This window comes from Podarcis liolepis (genome assembly GCF_965112155.1).
Source record: "Podarcis liolepis genome assembly, chromosome: 10".
Classification (NCBI taxonomy): domain Eukaryota; kingdom Metazoa; phylum Chordata; class Lepidosauria; order Squamata; family Lacertidae; genus Podarcis; species Podarcis liolepis.
The window spans coordinates 14,254,574-14,277,881 of NC_139562.1; the positions used below are offsets into that span (position 1 = coordinate 14,254,574).

General features: G+C 45.9%; 2 protein-coding genes and 1 long non-coding RNA gene across 9 annotated transcripts in view; 2 read left to right on the forward strand and 1 right to left on the reverse strand.

The window, feature by feature from the left end:
* Positions 1–2,570, forward strand: part of SLCO1A2 (solute carrier organic anion transporter family member 1A2) — a 38,432-nt gene extending 35,862 nt beyond the window's left edge. For all 6 annotated transcript variants that reach the window (XM_083461168.1, XM_083461167.1, XM_083461166.1 and 3 more), the window contains one exon: positions 686–2,570. In XM_083461168.1, coding sequence (XP_083317294.1) covers positions 686–899 — 214 coding nt within the window. In that variant the 3' untranslated portion in view covers positions 900–2,570. The remainder of the gene's footprint in view (positions 1–685) is intronic.
* Positions 214–22,925, reverse strand: LOC310687068. Its single transcript, XR_014516176.1, has 3 exons — positions 22,668–22,925; positions 22,406–22,510; positions 214–445 (listed from the first exon to the last, which is right to left on the reverse strand). It is a non-coding gene; the product is annotated as an uncharacterized lncRNA (long non-coding RNA).
* LOC310686839 (solute carrier organic anion transporter family member 1C1-like) overlaps positions 13,377–23,308 on the forward strand; it is a 32,429-nt gene continuing 22,497 nt past the window's right edge. The window contains exon 1 of one of the 2 annotated variants that reach the window (XM_083461183.1): positions 13,377–13,910. The gene's annotated coding sequence lies outside the window, so the exon portion shown is untranslated. The remainder of the gene's footprint in view (positions 13,911–23,308) is intronic. The other variant, XM_083461184.1, reaches the window with a different exon arrangement.

Genomic DNA, 23,308 nt, shown 5'->3' on the forward strand with positions numbered 1-23,308 from the left:
CAGCATCACATATCAGGCTGAGTGAATGAATGAATGAATGGAGGGGTGGGAAGCCTGTGGCCTTGCCCAGATTTTGATGGACTGCAACACCCAAATCCCTGACCATTCTAGGTCTGATGGGAGCTGTATGGGTACTACATTGACTAGGTCTGCTCCAGAGCCTTGGAAGATAGCTTTGAGGCTGCCACAGCCACTAAGTGGTGCATGTATCTTCTTCTTTGGCGATCACTCGTAGCCGAGTAAGATTGTCTTCCATGAACATGGTTTTAACAATGAGTCTGTAAGTGACTGTGGAGGCCAATTCTGGATCCACACGTCCTTCTACAGTGGGGACATTGGTTCCCGGGCAGGAGTTGATCATGGTGTGGATTTGCCAAGCATACCTTCCTCTTAGCACATTTCTCCCTTGCGTTCTGAGTTTGAGTGTCTTCAAAGTCCATGACACCTTTGGTAAACAAATAACAAATACATAGCACACTGTTTCACACAAACACTGGCACACACATAGAAGTGTGTATCTGTGTTCAGTGTAACATGCAAACAAGCCTTAGGTTACCAAGAAGGCCAATGAAAATAAGCTCCATCAGTGCATGGAGGCGACTTGATTCTCCTTGGGAAAACTTCTGGAGCATGAGAACTTCTGGATACGGTGCTCTTTACTGATGTTGTCCAAATTGCATTCCAGGCAGCTGTACCTGGGTGTGCCCTCAGCCCTCCGTGCCGTGTCCTACATCCCGTGTGTGATTGTGCTCCTCATTTTAAGGAAACAGAACAAGACCTTGGTGCAGGAGGACAAAGAATTGGAAGCCAGAGAAGAGGAAAATGGGTCAGTAGAACAGAAGGATGCACCTGCAGCCCAGAACAGCACACATTTACATCAAGAGACAAGAGACTTGTAAAAAGCAGACTTTAAAGAGGACTGGTGGCTTTAAGGTTGTACGTCAAATGTAGGTCATTATCACTTTTCCAAGTCACCTCTAGAGATCTTTCCAGAATACATATATTACATACAGCAGAGTATGGGGTGACTAGTGTGGCTCATTCTTCATGACTAAAGTTGTAAGTACTGTGTGTTCTATATTATCATAGCTGAGATTCTGGGTTTGTGCTTTTGCTTTTTTTGGGTGCGCACGTGTTTCTGTAATAATTGTTCCCACATATCATTTCAAGATTTCTACAAAATAACGGAAAGGAGAGAAGGGGCCATGGCAGCTTTTGCTCGCTCCAGTTTTCCACTTAGGCTGGATCTAGAACCATCTAAAAAACGTTTCAGGAAAACGCATTGTAAACCTTGTAATGGGAAATCACGTTGGCTTTCGGAACTCTACAGCACCATTTGGTGTCACAGTGTTATAACATGTTTAAAGCGTTTTTTCTTGACTAATGTAGCCGAGTCCTTAATACAGTGGTACCTCAGGTTAAGTACTTAATTCGTTCTGGAGGTCCGTTCTTAACCTGAAACTGTTCTTAACCTGAAGCACCATTTTAGCTAATGGGGCCTCCCGCTGCTGCCACGCCACTGGAGCACAATTTCTGTTCTCATCCTGAAGCAAAGTTCTTAACCCGAGGTACTATTTCTGGGTTAGAGGAGTCTGTAACCTGAAGCGTATGTAACCCGAGGTACCACTGTACATTTGTTGCTCTGTCCGCACTGTACATTTTAAGCAGAATGATACCACTTTAACACAATCATGGCTTCCTCCAAAGAATCCTGGGAACTGTGCTTTGTTTGGTTTTTTAAAAATAATTTTCACAAAGTTTTCAAATTTTACATTTCAAAATAGGCATCTTTCATTATACCCATGCATTCAACAACTTCCCTCCCTCCCCTTCCAAGATTCTATTGATTTGCTTACATATTTTTATATATCTGTCTTAATTCAACTCTCCCCTCTTACATCCCTTTTAAATAGGTTATACTGTTGAATTTACCTTAGTGCTGCCAGCGTTTTCGGAAACTGTGCTTTGTTAAGGGTGCTGAGAGTTATGAGGAGACCCCCGTGACTCTGCGAAGAGGATTTACTTGTTAAACCACTCTGGGAATTGTAGCTCTGTGAGGGGAAGAAGGGTCCCCAATAACTCTCTCTTAGCACCCTTAACAAACTACAGTTCCCGGGATTCTTAGCTCCCCACTGCAATGTCTGTCTAAAGTGGTATAATAGTGCTTTAATGTATAGTGTAGATGGGGCATTCATTCATGATGGATCTCAAGAGGGCATACAGAAGATTCCCAGGTGGTGGAGACTCAGAACTGCTTGGCTTCAGACAGGTTGCTGGAAACTGGCACAGTGCAGAGGCAGGAGATGATGCTACATGGAGCTTGGCTTTCAGCAAAGCTGATGGAATGAGCCCTGCTTTCAATCTCAGACCCTCCAAATGTCCCTATTTTCCAGGGACATCCCTGATTTAGTGAAGCCGTCCTGGTTTCTTATTTGATCCTGGATTGTCCCACTGTCCCTTAGGATGTCCCTGCTTTCATTGCAGAAATGTCGGAGGGTATGGCATTATCTAACCCTGAGACCCCCAGGTATAGGGCAGTATATAAATTCAATAAATAATGATAATAACAAGCCCCGAGCTGCCTGAAAGCAATCCTGTACAGTGAAGGTTTTTATAACTGTCTTATTATGGTTTTATATATTTTGGAATCTGCCCAGAGCAGCTGGGGCAACCCAATCAGATGTGTGGGGTATAAATAGTAAGGTTATCATTATGGAATTGGATGTCCCTACTTTCATTGGAGAAATGTTGGAGGGTATGCCATCTTTCCTACTGAGGCAGCCTGATGGGATGGTTGCATCCAGGTGAGAGGAAGCCTGATGGAGCTGGCCTGTGACACCTGAGCTGACGGAGGACGCGGGTAGCTCTGTGGTCTAAAATACTGAGCCACTTGGGCTTGCCGATCAGAAGGTCGGCGGTTCGAATCCCCACGACGGAGTGAGCTCCCGTTGCTTTGTCCCAGCTCCTGCCAACCTAGCAGTTCGAAAGCATGCCAGTTCAAGTAGATAAATAGGTACCGCTGTGGCGGGAAGGTAAACAGCGTTTCTGTGCGCTCTGGCTTCCGTGATGGTGTCCCATTGCTCCAATAGCGGTTTAGTCATGCTGGCCACATGACCTGGAAAGCTGTCTTTGGACAAACGCCGGTTCCCTCAGCCTGAAAGCGAGATGAGTGCCGCAACCCCATAGTTGCCTTTGACTGGGCTTAACCGTCCAGAGGTCCTTTACCTTACCGTTTACCTGATGGAGTGAGCTTGGCTTCCCAGCTCTCCAAATAATGCCAGGTGCTGACACCAGGCCTGCTTTCAACACGACAACAAGCATAGCACAGTGTCCTCACTCAAGAAATGCCAGGGGAGCTGTCCACCTCTTCCTAAGCAAGAGTTAAGAACCTTTTCAGCGTTTCTCTCAAGTTCCTCTCCTTGCGCCAAGGTAACTGGGGAAACCTGAAAGGATACACTGCATTCAAGTCCCACAGCAGGGAGAAAACAAGAAGCCTTTGTTAGTTAATCAGTGGATTTGAATATCATCCTGTGCTCTCTCTCTCTCAAGTTGCTAAGTGTTTCTAGACCTACTTAACTTGCATTTTTCATATCTTAATGGCAGGGAGGAAATTCATTGACCTCTCCCCCCCCACCCTTGGATCCAAGAGCATGAGACTCTCAACCTAAGGGTTGTGGGTTCGAGCCCTAGAGATTCGAGTCAAGAGATTCCTGCATTGCTGGGGGTTGGACTAGATTATCCTCGTGGTCCTTTCCAACTCTATGAATCTGTGCTATGCATCTAATAGCTATGGGAAGACAAGTGGGAGCTGCAACGCAGTGTTGCAGCACATCCCCACTTGCTTGGTGGAGTGTTCTTGTTCAGGGCTTCAGCTGTTCTGGTGTAGAAGCCTTGCCATGCTATTCAAGTCGCTTCAGAAGTTGGGAAAGGACAAATGACGCCTTTTCTCTCCCCCCCCCCTCTCAGCCCCCTCCTCTCAGGGACTTCCCTTGCTCTGCTATATCCTGTAGGTATCCTGATTAGAATAACAGACTTGATTAGAGATCTGCAAGTTAAACTGACAGCTCAGGCCTCTCACACACATCTGTTCTTCGCAGGAACATTTCCAAAGCGGAACAGGGCAAGCACAAAGGACATGGAACAGCACCACCTCGTGGTAGACCGTAGGGATGCACAAATCTTTCAATTTCAGCTTCTCATTTTTCCTATTTTCAGAGTGTTTCACTGCGTTTCCACGTCAGTTTTTATTTTTTTTAAAGCCCTCACAAAAAAAGAAATTGCAGAATTTTAGTGTGCATTTTGTCTAATGCATACATTTTAAACAAGCAGTTCCCACTGATATACTGCTGTTTTTTGGGGGGGGTTTGCTTGGCTATCATGCATTTTTAGCTACATTCTCCTCTAATTTACACATTTTTCCATGCCCCACCTCTCTCTGTTGGAGAACTGCATCAGAAAATGCAGGGAAATGTGAATTTCAAAGGGTAGCTGTGATTTGGTTCACATTTTGTTTCTGAAAGTGCACTAAAATGCAAACCGAACCAAATTCCTCCCCCACACCTAGTTAGCGCTCTTGCTTAGACAATATATAATAGCCATTACCATATATATAGCCATTACAATACCATAGCAGCGGATGGATGCTAGACCCCCAAACCTGATAATTTTATAGCCATACAGCCGGGCCTCTAACAAAATTCTGGCAAGTGGGGAAGGGAAAATCGTATCCCTTTTCTTTCATTCATTCCTCTTGAAACATCAACGAATGCAATGCAGGGAGGGAGAGTATAAGCTTGAGTAGAGGCACAGCCTATGTTTAAAGCACACCTGTGTGACTTCCCCCAAATAATGCCGGGAGCTGTAATCCCCCCCCCCCGAACTACCATTCCCACAATTCTTTGAGGGAAGTCATGCACTTTAAATGTGCTTTCTTATGGCATGCATCCTCTCCAACTCTAATTCCACCACCCCTTTTAGGATACAGTGGGCCCTCGGAAGTCGAACGGAATCCATTTCAGAAGTCCGTTCGACTTCCAAAATGTTTGGAAACCAAGGCGTGAAAGCTCTTGCAGCCAATCGGAAGCTGAGGAAGCTGCGTCGTATGTTCGGGTTCCAAAGAACGTTTACAAACCGGAACACTCATTTCCGGATTTGCAGTGTTCGGGAGCCAAAACGTTCGACTTGCAAGGCGTTTGTGAATCAAGGTATGACTGTATTAACCACAAGCAATCATAGCTTTGAGCGGGTCAATGCATAATAATAATAATAATAATAATAATAATAATAATAATAATTTATTATTTATACCCCGCCCATCTGGCTGGGTTTCCCCAGCCACTCTGGGCAGCTTCCAACAAAGTATTAAAATTCAGTAGTCTGTTAAACATTAAAAGCTTCCCTAAAGAGGGCTGCCTTCAGATGTTTTGGGACTACAATTCCCATCATCCCTGACCACTGTTCCTGTTAGCTAGGGATGCATCTTGTCTCTTGCCCTTATCCTTTCCCCCCACCCTCTTGTACACAAGAAAAGCTGCAGCAAAGTTCAGCTGCAGCAAAGTATTCTGGATCCAAACTCCATTCTGGAGCAGGGCCCAGGGCTAGATGAGATGCCCCAAGCCCTGGGGTGGGGTGGGGCAGGAATTGCACACCTTTGTGCCACGGTGCAAAAAGGGCAGGGAGCCTCTCTCGCATTTGATCTGGCGGTGGTGCATCGCCACAGAGATGCAGTTTCTGTGAACCGCCCTGAGACCTGTTCTGGGCACCACAATTCAAGAAGGACACTGACAAACTGGAACGTGTCCAGAGGAGGGCAACCAAAATGGTCAAAGGCCTGGAAACGATGCCTTATGAGGAACGGCTAAGGGAGCTGGGCATGTTTAGCCTGGAGAAGAGGAGGTTAAGGGGTGATATGATAGCCATGTTCAAATGTATAAAAGGATGTCACATAGAGGAGGGAGAAAGGTTGTTTTCTGCTGCTCCAGAGAAGCGGACACGGAGCAATGGATCCAAACTACAAGAAAGAAGATTCCACCTAAACATTAGGAAGAACTTCCTGACAGTAAGAGCTCTTCGACAGTGGAATTTGCTGCCAAGGAGTGTGGTGGAGTCTCCTCTTTTGGAGGTCTTTAAGCAGAGGCTTGACAACCATATGTCAGGAGTACTCTGATGGTGTTTCCTGCTTGGCAGGGGGTTGGACTCGATGGCCCTTGTGGTCTCTTCCAACTCTATGATTCTATGATTCTATGACCTCTGGGTATAGGGCAGTATAAAAATTCAATAAATAATAATAAAACAATAATATACACAATACACTCCTATGTTAGGAACATAGGAAGCTGCCTTCTACCAAGGCTGGCCATTGAGTCCCTCTTCTATCTACCCTGAGAGGCAGTAGCTCTGAGAGGATACAGACAGGTGATATTCCCAGCCCTACCCAAAGACGCACAGGGCTGGACCTTCTTTATGCTAAGCCAGGCACCCCCAAACTCAGGCCTCCAGATGTTTTGGGACTACAACTCCCATCATCCCTAGCTAACAGGACCAGTGGTCAGGGATGATGGGAATTGTAGTCCCAAAACATCTGAAGGGCTGAGTTTGGGGATGCCTGTTAAGCTAAGGGTTGGTAAGCTAACAATTCTTCTTGTCCACTTGCTTTCCCCCAGGGAAAACTGCTCTTTAGCGCTCTGTCAGAGCAAACAGCCACTTGGGTTTTCTCTGGATGGCTGTTTGCTCCAATATACCACTAAAGAGCAGGTTTTCCATGAGAAAGGAGCAGCACAAGGGGAAAACCGCTCATTGCTTTCTAGGCATGGGACAAGCAGGTGCACAGATAAGCCCTAATGTTCTACTACTGAGCTGTGGCCATATCTTGCCATGAGTTCGAAAACTGCAAATGTAAAACAAAAAACAGAAAGTTGGCAAGAAAGGGATTCTAGAGACGGGTGGACAAAATGGAGAATTATGAAGAACCGGAACCTTGAGCAAAACACACACACACAAAAAAACGTAAAGGACCCCTGGTGGTTAAGTCCACTCAAAGGTGTCTATGGGGTGCAGTGCTCATCTCGCTTTCAGGTCGAGGGAGCTGGCGTTTGTCCACAGACAGCTTTCCGGATCATGTGGCCAGCATGACTAAACCGCTTCTGGTGCAACGGGACACCGTGACGGAAACCAGAGCTCACGGAAATGCCATTTACCTTCCTGCCACAGTGGTAGCTATTTATCTACTTGCACTGGTGTGCTTTCGAACTGCTAGGTTGGAAGGAACTGGGACACAGCAAAGGGAGCTCACTCCGTCGCGGGGATTCAAACCGCTGACCTTCCGATCGGCAAGCCCAAGAGGCTCAGCGTCACTCGCGTCCCTAGAGCATAGAACCTGAAGAATGGAATGGGTCGCTGGCACCCAGGGCGGGACATGTTTTGTGCCCCCTGGATGAACTGGGCAGCAGTTAATCTCTTTGCCAGCCAACGTCTAATTGAGGGAGTCTCTTTTTCCAAACTAGGCCCAGCCCTGGAAACAAGGGTGGGAAAGACGAAGCCAGGAGCACTGCTGCGTCACCCCACTCTCCTGTCCTTGCAGCAAGGCACTCTGGGCAATGTACATAACAACAACAACAACAACAACAACAACAACAACAACAACAACAACAACAACAACAACAATTTATTATTTATACCCCGCGGCTTCAAACAGAATATTAAAATACAATAACCAATTAAACATTAAAAACTTTCCTAAACAGGGCTGCCTTCAGATGTCTTCTAAAAGTCTGGTAGTTGTTGTTCTCTTTGACATCTGGTGGGAGAGTGTTCCACAGGGTGGGTGCCACTACCGAGAAGGCCCTCTGCCTGGTTCCCTGTAACTTGGCTTCTTGCAGCAAGGGAACCACCAGAAGGCCCTCGGCACTGGACCTCAGTGTCCGGGCAGAAGGATGGGGTGGAGATGCTCCTTCAGGTATACTGGACCTCCCAGGTATACATGGGAGGCACCCTTGCCTCCCCCCTCTTGGCTGGCCCAGGGTCAGTGTGTGCCTGGGCATCCCTTTGCTGGCCACAAGGAGGAGGAGGCAACGCTGCCCCAGCCCCAAAGGCCTGGCGTGGGCGCAGTTTGCTTCCCTGTGGCTCCAGTCTTGATGAGGAAGCCCATCATGGGGGCATCTGGTTGCACCCCCTTGGAAATTTGCACCCAGGGCCATGGTCCCCTGCACCCCCCTACTATGCTACTGATCTGGACTCCCGTACTAGGAATCCATTTTAAAATATGAAGTTTGTCTAATCACTGTTCCGTATCAAAGTTTAGACGCCGTTATTTAAATGAACACAAATATACTGCCCATTTCATCCTGATGGATGGGGAAGCGGAACAATGCTGTTTGCAATGCATCTTTTCTATGGGCTCATTGTCCCGGCGCAGTTTTCTGGAAAGTTGGGTCAACAGGTAGGACGGTTGCTACACACCGTTTACGGTTCGTGACCAAGCCTTGCCTCTGCAACACTGCTGACAGCGGCCGTTCCTCTAGCCAACTCCTGCCTTGTTGCTTTTAAAACTTCAGAACTTAAAACATTCAGATTTTAAACACCTTCACATTTTCAGTTTGGTCCACATTTGTTTGGCAGTGATACTGATGAGGAGATTCACTGTTAACCATTAAACATCTGTGAAGGAACCCAGCCTTCTAATTATTGGTCCCTTTCACTGACACTGTGCTGCGGGTTTAGCAGGGGATTAAACAGTAAGCACTGGTTTAAATGAGTTGATAATTTAACACATTTCTGAGGTGAGGGTGGCAAAGGTGGGTCTAATGCTACATGGGTTCAGTTTCATGTGACTGAAGGTTTCTGAGGCTGCGCTAACACTTCTGTTTGCAGTGCACTCTCAGCCCTGGGGTTTTATTTATACCAGTGAGAGCCAGTGTGGTGTAGTGGTTAAGAGCGGTAGACTCGTAATCTGGTGAACTGGGTTCGATTCCCCGCTCCTCCACATGCAGCTGCTGGGTGACCTTGAGCCAGTCACACTTCTCTGAAGTCTCTCAGCCCCACTCACCTCACAGAGTGTTTGTTGTGGGGGAAGAAGGGAAAGGAGAATGTTAGCCGCTTTGAGACTCCTTCAGGTAGTGATAAAGCGGGATATCAAATCCAAACTCTTAATCTGTGTTCACACTTCCAAAACTCATATGTATCCTTTACCTTGTTGTGAAATGCTTCTGTTTCATACCTTGTTTCGCAAACCAGTTTCACACCAAATAGCATCCCTAATTCATCTCTGCCAAGGTGTGAACATATTTGCATGAGGCAAATGCCTCCTGGTGTGTACACAATCAGAAACAAATTGGTACGCATTCGTTTGATCTGTATTTTGATCATATTGTGTGCCAATCAACCACCCTGGGTCTGAAAGTTTTTCTTGTTGTTCCATGGCTATGCTTTGCAAAAAAAAATCCAATCTCACTCCCTGAATTGAAGCTCGGTTAAGCAACACCTCTCTTTGGATTTTCTGCACATCTGGTAAGATCCGATCCAGCTCGTAAGATCAGCAGCTGTGGAACACAAAATGGTACACAGTAACATCAAACATTGCAAAAGTACAGTGGTACCTCGGGTTACAGACACTTCAGGTTACAGACTCTGCTAACCCAGAAATAGTACCTCGGGTTAAGAACTTTGCTTCAGGATGAGAACAGAAATCGTGTGGCGGCAGCGGCAGGCCCCATTAGCTAAAGTGGTACCTCAGGTTAAGAACAGTTTCAGGTTAAGAAGGGACCTCCAGAATGAATTAAGTTCTTAACCCGAGGTACCACTGTATTAGAAAATTTTGGCAAACTCTATTTTTCCTGTATTATATAATACAGGCTATGCACACAGTGGCGTAGCGTGGGGGGTGCAGGGGGGCCCGGCCGCACCGGGCGCAACATCTGGGGGTTAGGGTTAGGGGGCGCAAATCCACGGGTTAGGGGGCGCAAATCCACGGGTTAGGGGGCGCAAATTACTTGCCTTGCCCCGGGTGCTGACAACCCACGCTACGCCACTGTATGCACATGACACAAAACGTTATAGAGTTACATATACTGTACAAATATCGATCTATCAATTTCAGGGTGACCTTTTTTCAAAAGATTTGGAAATGGCAGTTCATTCCTTTGTTTTTAGGCAAAAGTTCATCTAACTCAGCTACAGGAACATGAGGTTGTACAAAAAAAGAAGTTATAAACCCATGCCACTCGCAAGCCCCCATGCAGGCAAGGAAGTCCAAATCCACTTCAAGGACACATTCCAGCCAGTAAATGACAGCCACAGAGAGGGTGATGCAGGAGCAGTAAGGGGTATAGCTGAGAAGGGGACTTGGGGGGCAGGAGATCTCCAGCACCAGATAGAGGGGCTTGGGAAGTTGCATTCACATCCCAGGTCTCAGTTTCCCAATCCATGGCTTACTATCCAAAACAGACACAGGGAAGTCACAAAAGAGGTGGGAGCTGTTTAAGTGTGCAGTGACAGCAGCAAGAATGCTTCTAGCCCAGAGATGGAAAGATAGAGAAGGAAAGATGGAGGAAAGAAGAGTGGCAGACGAAACTGACGGAGTATGCAGAAATGGCAAGACTGACGGGAAAGATCGGAAACCAGGTAAACAAAGTATTCTTAAAAGATCGGAATAACTTTTTAATATATTTCAAAAACCACAGTTGAAATCATTGGCAGGGATAACAATGACACTTGTAAAGTGAAACGAACTTTGGTTAATGTGATTATATAATAGACTGATAACGGTAAAAGATGCAGGAAGAAAGGTTAAACTTTTTGAAATGGAATCCATGGAGGGAGGGAAGGAGGTCTTTTATTTTTATGTTTTGGAACAATTATGGCGATTGAATAACTTTATGTAAAATCAACAAAAAATTATTTTAAAAGGAAAGAAAGAAAGAAAGAAAGAAAGAAAGAAAGAAAGAAAGAAAGAAAGAAAGAAAGAAAGAAAGAAAGAAAGAAAGAAAAGAGGTGGGGACAATCACCCACCTCCCCATTATACCTTCTGAAACTGGCCCTGCAGATAAGTCTTCCTTCCAAAAAAATCCAACTGCCGACACATCAGATTAAACCATAATAAGGGAAGAGCTCTTTTCAATGGGTTGCAAGCGATTTGATAAGATAATAGCCCAAACAATGCCAGTATTTGAACACGGCAAATCCTGGCGCAGTTTTATTGCTACGTATGACAGGCAAGCCTCTGCTTCCCCATCCCTCTTGTTCAGCATCTGCCTGGAGCCACTGGCTGTGTAAGGGGTTAGGGCATCTGACTAGGATCCAGACATCTAGGGTTCAAACCCCCACTTGGCCATGAATTTCACTGGGTGACCCTGCCTAACCCACTTTGCAGGGTTGTTGTGGAGATTAAATTGGGGTGGGACCACGTACACAACTTTGAGCTCGCTGGAGAGAGAAAGGTGGTTTATAAATCCAATAAATAAATAAATCTGGAGCAAGGGCCCATCACAATGCATACACCCGGAGCCGTTTCTCTGGGTCATCTAAATCTGTGCAGACCCTGGAGCGGTACTTGCATCCACCCAGTAATGGGCTGGATACAGAACAATAAACTGAGGCAAAATCCCAACAAGCTGTGTCTCACACACCAGGGATTGACCTCAGGAACTAGGAGCCCAGCCTTAGGAGATACAAATTTCTCATGAAAGGGAAGGGTTGGACCTACAGCCAAGCTGAAACAAACCACAGTAAGCACAGAGAAACAGACTTGATCCTGAGAAGAGGTTGGGCAGCGGTCCAAAATCAATATCACAAGGAATTCAGTGACAAGGGAGGCATTAGCTTCAAGTGGAGGGTTGTGTTTTCCCCAACACTGGAGAAGGCTCAAGAGGAGAACCTCATACACTCTGCCCTCCCAGGCCACACCCGAAAAACAGCTGCAGGTAATGAAAGAACCTCTGGGGTTGATTACTCTCAAGTAGACATCTCTCACACAAGTCTCATGCTGACTCCATGTCTGTAGACACATGCTCTTCAGCCTGGGGGTTTGAGGGCCTTCTCGAGAACTGTGGCCCAGCTCCACCTCCTGCTCTGAGGGTGTCAAGAGTTCTTCAGCAGGAATGCCCATAAAGGACATACTCAGGAGGCCATGTCTAACTCCTCAAGACTCTGCCCTGCGACGTGTCCGGTTTGTCCTTGGAGGACTCCAGACTAGGGCTAGGTGTGATGATGATCATGACGACAAATAATATTAATGATACAGTGGTACCTCGGGTTAATTCGTTCTGGAGGTCCGTTCTTAACCTGAAACTGTTCTTAACCTGAAGCACCACTTTAGCTAATGGGGCCTTCTGCGCCGCCGTGCCTCCGGAGCACGATTTCTGTTCTCATCCTGAAGCAAAGTTCTTAACCTGAAGCACTATTTCTGGGTTAGTAGAGTCTGTAACCTGAAGCGTATGTAACCTGAAGCATATGTAGCCCAAGGTACCACTGTATTAAGTTAATACCCCTGAACTACAGCCCTTCCCCAAAATCATTGGGAGTGGGAACAGATGTGTTCTCTAAAGTGGTGTGAATAAAATATACGTAGGGATGTTGGCAACTGTCACATCACAGGTCCCTGTACCTCATGTACCCCTGAGTCCAACCCTGGCAATACAGGAATCTCAGTACAGTGGTACCTCGGGTTACAGACGCTTCAGGTTACAGACTCCACTAACCCAGAAATAGTACCTCAGGTTAAGAACTTTGCTTCAGGATGAGAACAGAAATCGTGCAGTGGCAGCAGGAGGCCCCATTAGCTAAAGTGGTGCTTCAGGTTAAGAACAGTTTCAGGTTAAGAACGGACCTCCAGAACGAATTAAGTTCTTAACCTGAGGTACCACTGTATTGTCTTACACTGACTGGCAGTGCCTCTTCAGGGGTTTTAGACGAGGCCTTCTCTGCTCTGCTGGGGATTGAACAGCAGACCTTCCGCATGCCAAGCAGATGTTCTGCCACTCAGCCGCCGCCCTTCGATTCCCGCATTACAGGGGGTTGGGCTAGATGACCGCTGGGGTCCCTTCTAATCCTACAATTCTACAATTCCATTCTTTCCACCTGCTTTTCTCTCTGACAGGGTTCGGCTGAGCGGCACAGCTTGCTTTGAGGTCCTCGGCAGGCATCTCGCAAGCCACAATTGGGTCACACGGGCAGCGTGTTAAAACACGCCGGAGAGAAGGCTGTGCCTTGTTTCTGCTTCAGATATAATTTAGTATGGTCATATGCAAGCTTCGCCTTACAAGCCGCAATTGATTCATGTGAACAACAAGGCATGCTTGCGTCTCTCCTGAAACCACATGACCTCTGGCTCTCAATGTACTCTAGCAGTGTGATAGGATCCCAAAACTCTAGACGTGAGTCTTTCTGCAATAACTTCTGCCTACTTAAATTTTGTTTGCTCGTTTTTTCCTGCTCTGGCCTCCAGCCAGGGTGAGGAATACACCCGTTTGCTGTGGATTTCATGAGACGATCGATCACCTGTCTTTGGTGAGGGAACAGTTCCACATTCTCTTTCACCTGATGCCCTCAGGACTGAAGAACTTCCAGGATCCCACCCCTCCTTCTATTCTCCTTTCCTTTTTCAAAAAGGAAAGGAAACGTTGAAAACATGTGGTTTCTTTGGAATAGCTCGGCTTGCTAACTTTGCGGGCAGCCTGCCAGCTTAGCAGCCGTGCGATAATCTGCAGTTCATTTAAGCAAGCAGCAGCAGCAGCAACAACAACAGAAAATGCCTTTGCGTTGGTGGTTATAGGGGAATTTGGGAAGCCAGCCGTGTTGCAACACGGTGGGCCGGTCTCCACCTTTTAAAGGAGGCCGGTCCCTGACAGTGACGTTGAGCTCTCTCCTCCTTGCTCCAGAAGCAACAAGGAACATTGCTTGACTGACCAGGGGTCCAAGTAAGTTCTCTCTCTGTCTGCTTCTGCCCAGCTCTTTCTGTCACTTCCATTTAATGCTCTGACACTTTGAGGAATGTGTTGCCGAGCAAATGCACAATGACCTCTTGACTGAGCTTCGCTTTAAATGGACAGGGGACTGCTGTTCTTTCCATCCCGCAAAAGCCTCCTTTTTTAGCACGCTCATGAATTGTGACTTGTTCAGGCCTCTCGGCCACTGTTTGTTGCCTTATTTTTAAATGCCTATTTATATGTTACTTGCTCAGCAGGGCTTTAACTCAGTGGCAGAACCCTTGCCTTGCATGAAGAAGGTCCCAGGTTGAGTTCTCAGAGACCCTCTGCCAGTCAGTGCAAGCTATATAGAGCTGGGTGTTCTCTGTATAAGGGAGCTCCCCATGTTCTTTGGAGGGAAAGACCTGTAGCTCGGTGAGAGAGCATGCAGGAGATCCCAGATTCAATCCCCGAGACCTCCAGCTATGACTCGGAATGTCCCCTGCTGGAAACCCTGGAGAGATGCTGCCAGTCAGTGTGGACAATACTGAGTTAGGTGGACCAGTGGTCTGAGTCAGGATAAGGCAGCTTCCTATGTTATGAATATCGATGCAAAATAGAACTGCCCCGGTTTCCAGTCTGTTCAATTCAAAACGTAGGTGCTTATCTTTGAGCCTGAGACCCAGAGACCTGCCAGTAGGGCTGTGCTGAGGAACTGCAATTGAAATGCACAAATCTGCAGATCCGGGATGGAATCCTTCTTCAGATTTTGCACTTGTTTGCACTTTCTGATGCAGTTCTTGGTGGGAGAGCGGGTGCACAAAAATGAGAAAAATAAATAGGCAACGTTTTGAAGAAAAGAAGGAGAAAAACCGGCTGAGTTCTGTTGGCCAATCCCCTTTAAATCATGTAGGATTATTCATTGACTGATAATCTCCAGATTCAGGGGCAGAATGACCCTGGAACCTGATTGTTGGGCACTGGCATGACCAGGTAAGGACTTTGGGGCAGATGTCCAGAGTCCAGCACAATGAGTAGGAAAGCCACCAAATTAATTGGTTCTGGTTTACCACTTTTTGGAGTAAGTTAAAAAACACACGATCTAACCGGAGGAGTCCGCGACCAGAAAGAGGAGGAACACCACGAAGAATGGAAGAAACTTAATGATTATTTAGCTAAATTTGTTAAGCTAAAATAACTGGAAGTAGCGTCCAGATACTTAATGGGCTTAGGATTGTATTTATGTTAACTGATAAAATGATATGTTTTATACAAGAAGGAGAAGATTTAAAGATGTTAATGTTTAATTTAAAGGGTATTAAAATTGGGATTTGGAAAACCGTTACAAGGATACGCAATGAAATTCAACGAAGGGAAAACGAGGAAGTCGTTTTACAAAGTAAATAACTGTTATTTTCAATAAGGTTATGATTTATGTTTGTTATGTTTTGTTTGTTTTATGTTTTTGTTTGTCGTTGATATTGTAAAAACTAATAATTTTTTTGCAAAACAAAAACAAAAACCAACCCATCTAAATCAGGGGCATGAAACCATGCAGTCCAAAGTTTGGAATCATAAAGCAAAGGGGGAAGGAGAGAAAGGAAACCAAAGTTGGTTGAACCAGGCTTGTGCCAGGCAGATGTAGGGCAGAGCAATATTTTATTTCCTATTTAATTTATTTCATGAGATTTGTATCCCGCTAGATTGTAAAACCAACCAACCTCCAAGCAAAAAGAATAGAAGAATGTTATTAATTGAAACAATCAAAACATTCAAATAATTAAAACCAGCAATAAACTAAAAACACATCAGCATTGTAAATATCCAGATAGGTTTGTCTAAACCAAAAAGTTTTTAGCAGGCATCAAAAAGAATACAGCGAAGGCTCCTGCCTGATATCAATTGGCAGTGAGTTCCAAAGTGCTGCTAGGCTAAAAGATGGGTTTCTTATAAGCGCAAAGCGACTTTTGAACTCCTAACCCTTCCCAGGGATTGTGTGCAGTGGTGTCCATTGGAAGGGTGGAAGATCAACAGTAGGTGGAGCCAGAACCAACGAGAAGAGAAGCCAACTGATTTTAGTCTTGTCCCCATCCTCCTCGCCTGCTGAGTTCCGCAGGGGGCAATCTTGAGCCTGAGGAGGGGGAAGCTGACAGGCAGGACCCCATCCCTGGACTTGCTGAAAGTAAGAAGGCAGGCAACAGCTGGTGGGGCAGAACCTTGTTCACCCAAGTAGTCCAGCCTCCATGCAATGATTTCCTCACCACTGGCAATGGCGGAAGAGATATTCACTATGCCAGCTCCAGGGTTGCTGTGGTTTCCTTCTTGATTTGAAGGCAGGTTTAGGGGAAGTTATAGGTACTTTATAGGGATGCGGGTGGCGCTGTGGGTTAAACCACAGAGCGTAGGACTTGCCCATGAGAAGGTTGGCGGTTCATAGAATCATAGAGTTGGAAGAGACACAAGGGCCATCAAGTCCAACCCCCTGCCAAGCAGGAAACACCATCAGAGCACTCCTGACATATGGTTGTCAAGCCTCTGCTTAAAGACCTCCAAAGTAGGAGACTCCACCACACTCCTTGGCAGCAAATTCCACTGTCAAACAGCTCTTACTGTCAGGAAGTTCTTCCTAATGTTTAGGTGGAATCTTCTTTCTTGTAGTTTGGATCCATTGCTCCGTGTCCGCTTCTCTGGAGCAACAGAAAACAACCTTTCTCCCTCCTCTATATGACATCCTTTTATATATTTGAACATGGCTATCATATCACTCCTTAACCTCCTCTTCTCCAGGCTAAACATGCCCAGCTCCCTTAGCCGTTCCTCATAAGGCATCGTTTCCAGGCCTTTGACCATTTTGGTTGCCCTCCTCTGGAGACGTTCCAGTTTGTCAGTGTCCTTCTTGAACTGTGGTGCCCAGAACTGGACACAGTACTCCAGGTGAGGTCTGACCAGAGCAGAATACAGTGGCACTATTACTTCCCTTGATCTAGATGCTATACTCCTATTGATGCAGCCCAGAATTGCATTGGCTTTTTTAGCTGCCGCGTCACACTGTTGGCTCATGTCAAGTTTGTGGTCAACCAAAACTCCTAGATCCTTTTCACATGTACTGCTCTCAAGCCAGCTGTCCCCCATCTTGTATTTGTGCCTCTCATTTTTTTTTTTGCCCAAGTGCAATACTTTACATTTCTCCCTGTTAAAGTTCATCTTGTTTGTTTTGGCCCAGTTCTCTAATCTGTCAAGGTCGTTTTGAAGTGTGATCCTGTCCTCTAGGGTGTTAGCCACCCCTCCCAGTTTGGTGTCATCTGCAAATTTGATCAGGATGCCCTTGAGTCCATCATCCAAGTCGTTGATAAAGATGTTGAATAAGACCGGGCCCAAGACAGAACCCTGTGGCACCCCACTAGTCACTCTTCTCCAGGATGAAGAGGAACCATTGATGAGCACCCTTTGGGTTCGGTCAGTCAGCCAGTTACAAATCCACTGAGTGGTAGCATAGTCAAGACCGCATTTTACCAGCTTCTTTACAAGAGTATCATGGGGCACCTTGTCGAATGCCTTGCTGAAATCAAGGTAGGCTACATCCACTGCATTCCCTTCATCTACCAGGCTTGTAATTCTGTAAAAAAACGAGATCAGGTTAGTCTGACATGAGTTATTTTTCAGAAATCCATGCTGACTATTGGTGTTCACAGCATTCCTTTCTAGGTGCTCACAGACTGTTTTCTTAATGATCTGCTCCAGAATCTTCCCTGGTATTGATGTCAGACTGACTGGGCGATAATTATTTGGGTCCTCTCTTTTCCCCTTTTTGAAAATAGGGACAACATTTGCCCTCCTCCAGTCTGCCGGGACTTCGCCTGTTCTCCAGGAATTCTCAAAGATGACTGCCAGTGGTTCTGAGATCACATCTGCCAGTTCTTTTAATACTCTTGGATGCAGTTCATCTGGCCCTGGAGACTTGAATACATCTAAACTAGCCAAGTATTCTTGTACTATCTCCTTAGTTATTCTGGGCTGTGTTTCCTTTGCTGAATCATTTGCTCCAAATTCTTCAGGTCGGGCATTGTTTTCTTTATCGGAGAAGACTGAGGCAAAGAAGGCATTGAGGAGTTCAGCCCTTTCTGTGTCCCCTGTTTGCATTTCACCATCTTCTCCTCTGAGTGACCCCACTGTTTCTTTGTTCTTCCTTTTGCTACGGACATACCCATAAAAGCCCTTTTTGTTGCTTTTAACCGCTCTAGCAAGCCTGAGTTCATTCTGTGCTTTAGCTTTTCTGACTTTGTGTCTATTTGTTTGAATTCCTCTTTGGTGGTTTCCCCTTTTCCATTTTTTGTACACATCCTCATTTAGAGAGAAAAATAGAAACTGCTTAATTGACCGAACGAACCAACTTCTAAGTGGTTGACATAAACCAATTATTAATAATACACAAATGCACAAATAATACACAAATATTTAAAACAAACATAAAGAGCTAAATTTTAACACTTTCCTTTCTGCCCTCATTGTGGGAACCCCAGAGGCATTTGGATGGTCATTATTGGAAACTGGATTAGAAGGGCATTTAGCTGCAGTTTTGTAAGTGCAAGAGGTTCCTCCTTGTCCCCCCCACACACACCATTCATGATATTTATAGAGATTTTTACAACTTGAGAATTGTGCGAAGAGGAAGAATGACTTACAAGGCATGTTGGAGAATTCTGAAGAAAACAGAAAGGGAAGTGGATGTTGGCTTATTCTTTCTGAAAGCAGCCCTGTTTAGGGAAGCGTTTAATAGGTTATTGTATTTTAATATTCTGTTGGAAGCCACCCAGAGTGGCTGGGGAAACCCAGCCAGATGGGCGGGGTATAAATAAGTTGTTGTTGTTGTTGTTGTTACCAGAGCAGAAATCAGTGCAGGGAATATAAACAGTATTTTCGGTGGTGTTGCTTTCAGTCTGCAAACGGTACAGAGTTGATTGTGTTCCCCAACCCGACCCCAGATCTGCATTGTGCTTCCTTTGCATTGTGTTGAAAGGGGTGCAATGACACAAAGACAATGTAACTTGCACAAATCGATCCATTTTGCCACAGTGGACAGCGAGATTAAGAATGCAGGTTTTTGGCCTAAGACGAACTGCAGTGGAATGCAAACAGCGCTGCATGCAACAACTACATGGTGGAATGGAAACAAAGCCTTCATACATGCCTGCTTAGGAGGCTACATGCAAGTCCTAGCAATGGTCATTTGGGTCATCCCATTCACACATGTAAGCTATTTCGCAATGCAGTGGTGAACCTGCATGTGCAAAGCTGGTCTTGGCTTAGGCAGGAAAACATTTGTTTTGATCCAGCAAAGCCTTTGAGGTTGTAGTATACATGTGTGAGCACAGGCCCACCTAGCTCTTGGCTGCAGTGACTTTCGCATCCCCTATTTAATCCCGCTTGTGCTCTGCTTTTGCATGAAAGGTTTTAGGCTCTGAAGCAGTGACTTGCCCCAGGCAGCTTGTAAGAAATGGCTTGATAGAGTACACCAAGCGCTGGACTCCTCAACTTCCATCACCCCTGGCCAGCGACAGGTGAGCTCCCGTTGCCCGGTCCCTGCTCCTGCCAACCTAGCAGTTCAAAAGCACGTCAAAGTGCAAGTAGATAAATAGGTACCGCTCCGGCGGGAAGGTAAACGGCGTTTCCATGCGCTGCTCTGGTTCGTCAGAAGCGGCTTAGTCACGCTGGCCACATGACCCAGAAGCTGTACGCCGGCTCCCTTGGCCAATAAAGTGAGATGAGCGCCGCAACCCCAGAGTCGGTCACGACTGGACCTAATGGTCAGGGGTCCCTTTACCTTTACCTTTACCTTTACCTTTACCTTTAGGGAAGGCCCTGTTATCATGATTCTGAGCCGATCTAATCCCTCCCAGTCCCAGCCCATGGAAGGATAAAACAGTCGCTCTGCAAATCACCCTTCTCAGTTGCTGCAAGGGTCAGGGCACTTTGCACATGGTGCTGTTAAGGGAATGACTGTGGGTGTTCCCTGGTGAGAACAGGGAGGTCCAGGGGTGGGGAGAGCTAGCCTTTCCCTCATTTTTAGCCTGAGCTTCATTTGAGAGCGAAAGCAGCAGAGAAGAGAGCTATACTACTCCCTATAAATACATACTTGGCATAATTAGTAGGTAGAAGTGGTTCTCTCTGGAATTTCTGTATTTCGGGTCTGTGTTATTCCCCACATGTTTTCTGCTTCGGTTTCTATTTACGTTTAAAGAGATACTTATCTAATTGTAATCTGTGGGACGTTTAACATGTGGATTCTTTTGCTTGTACTTTGTGTATATTTGTGATTTTCTTTTTAGGGTGTTGCAAATCCTCTCAGAGATTTTCTGTGCAATATGGAGCAGATTCCTAAATAAAGAATCCTGCTTTTTTAATAATAATAAAAAACCCCTTCCAAGTCAGCAGTCATCATATATGATCTTGCATCGGTTGTTAGGTCTAGCTTGTGTTTTTAGTTGTGATAATATTTTGTTTGCTTTTGAAATGTTTAGAGTTTGTTTATTTTTTTAAAAAAATACTGAGTTCCTTTGGAAGGAGGGGCTGGACAAAAATCTAATGAAACAGAAGTGCTGAAGCGTTCTGTGAAGCATCTGAACCTTGCCAATTTTTAAATTTTTTATCTTGAGCAGAATTCGGGTGCATTCCTGCCCTCTGCCGAAATGCAGTGACAATTGTGCTGTCAAGCCATTCAAAGAAGGGGAGGAATGAATTGAAGTGGGAAGAAAAGGAGGGCTGGTCAAAATGTTTAAAAATTAAAAATTAATTTTTTTTAAGAGGTCAGATTCCCTGGCTGGTTAATCATCAGCAGGAGATAAAGGGACCCAAAGTGTGTTTGCTCTGCATTGCAACTGAAGTTTGTTTAGAGATCTTGAGCATGGCTCGCTTAAAAGGTTAAAACTCTTGCATACAAAATGCTGACGTGGCTGATGTTTGAGGGCACAGAACTGTGAAGTCAGGCCTTTTTTGGCTACAAGCGGAATTTTAAATAGTTTTTTACTTGGCAACAGGAGCTGGTCACAGTGGCGTAGCGTGGGGGGTGCAGGGGGGGCCGGCCGCACCGGGCGCAACATCTGGGGGTTAGGGTTAGGGGGCGCAAATCCACTGGTTAGGGGGCGCAAATTACTTGCCTTGCCCCGGGTGCTGACAACCCACGCTACGCCACTGTATGTAACCCACACAGCCCTTTAAAACACACACAGAGGTTTGTCTCTGATTTCAGTCTGTTGGGGAGACCATCCTTTCAGCATAGGCACTCGGCTTAGACCAGGGATGAAGGGAACCTGTGACCCTTCAGATGTTGCGAAACTCAGCATCCCAGGCAGCCAATGGTCAGGCACAGTGGCGTAGCGTGGGGGGTGCAGGGGGGGCGGTCCCACCAGGCGCAACATCTAGGGGTTAGGGTTAGGGAGCGCAAATCCACGGGTTAGGGGGCGCAAATTACTTGCCTTGCCCCGGGTGCTGACAACCCACGCTACGCCACTGGCTGGTCAAAATAAACCCCAGCTCCAGAGCTGAAACAGACAGGCAGCACAAGCTCAAAAAAGAACAGTTGGTATCTTGGGATCTTGCTGCCGTGGGATACTTTAATGGCAATTTTTAATGCTATCCTATGCAGAACTGAGTCTTGACTTTTAGCTATTGGTATGAGGGGGTTTTTTTTATGTACATCGTACACCCAAAAGCAGAAGAGAAAAGAGAGTACAGTGGTACCTCCGGTTACGAACAGGATCTGTTCTGCAGGCCCAGCCGTATCCTGAAAATTTCGTAACAGGAGACACCCTTCTGCACATGTGCGTGGTGCAATTGAGCGCTTCTGTGTACATGCATGGTGTGCAGAGTGCTTCTGTGCATGCGCATACACGTGCGGCGAAACCTGGAAGTATACACTTCCAGGTTTGCCACGTTCACAACCTGAGGATTCCGTTACCCGAAGGTAACGTAACCCAAGGGTCCACTGTACACTGGCAGCATGTGCTGATTCTATTACCTGGACATCAACAGACCCCTACTGTACCGTTAAAATAATTACTGTACCACAAAGTTATCCAGAGTTGTGGTTGTATCTCAGGAGGCAAACTCGGTGAGAGAGAGCAATCAAAACAAATTTAGTTGGGATTAAGGGTGACAAACAATTCTTCCTTTCCCATAAAATTTTATGGAAGCTTTTTCATAATACAATACAGTGGTACCTCAGTTTTTGAATGTAATCCGTTCCGGAAGATGGTTCAACTTCTGCAACGTTCGAAAACCGAGGCGCAAAGGGTGGTCTGCAAATTTAATTGAGAAAAACGCTCAGCGCAAGCCGTTCAACTTCTGGGGCACGTTTGAAAATAGAAGGATTAACTTCTGGGTTTTCGGCGTTCAAAAACCGAAACGTTCGATTTCCAAGACGTTCGAAAACCGAGGTACCACTGTACTAATTTAAATAAAAAGGAAAAGGAAAGAGAAAAGAAAATGCAAAGTCTTAACTCTTGTCTCACACAGAAAGGGGTGGAGCCTCACAGCTTTCACTTGAGAGCTTCCCTTTCTTCTCCCGGTCTCCCACCCTGGAAGATCTTCCCCTTCCTTGCGTCTCACAAAGGGTCCTAAGGGTGACAGACAATTAAACTGAGCAATCAATAACGAGATTCCTTTTGTGCCAGGGATTCTTGCCAGTGGGGAGCAGGACTTGAGCAAACGGCTAGCGGGTCTGCAATCAAATAGCAAGCAATTGCAAAAACAGACAATGGGTACAGCTCTTACCTGTGTCCAGTAAGCTACATTCCAGCCACTGAAAAGTGGCTGCACATCTCTGTTTTCTATCCAGGCAAGCATAAACCTGGCACTACCAGGACCTCTGATGGAGGCAGCCTGTTGATGTGACATTGCTCTGTGTAAACAGCTGAGGGGGCTCAGATCCAAATCCGGATTGCTGGTTCTCCCATTTTGCATCCTAAACCGAAGCCATGCTGAAGGTTGGGACTCAGTCCAATACATGAAGTGCTATCATTAAGGAAATGACATGGCTGTTTGTTATGTACTGAGTTGAATAGGATCCAAACTGCAGCAGTCTGATTGGTCCTAGAACAATAGGATTCAGAATGCAGCAGTCTGATTGGTCCTAGAACAATAGGATTCAGAATGCAGCAGTCTGATTGGTCCTAGAACAATGCAGCAGTATGATTGGTTGGCAGGAACCACCCAATCCTGCTCCAGATAGAAGTGAATCCACAACCTGATTGGCTTACAGTAGAATTCTGGGATTAGCCAATCATGTGCAGCCCATTGTGTAAATAATGTATATAAAGCAGATACTGTGAGGGGACTTTCATTCATTCCTCCTCACCACTATGAGCTGAATAAAGAGCATGAAATCACTTTGCGACTCTGAGTATATTTCACTG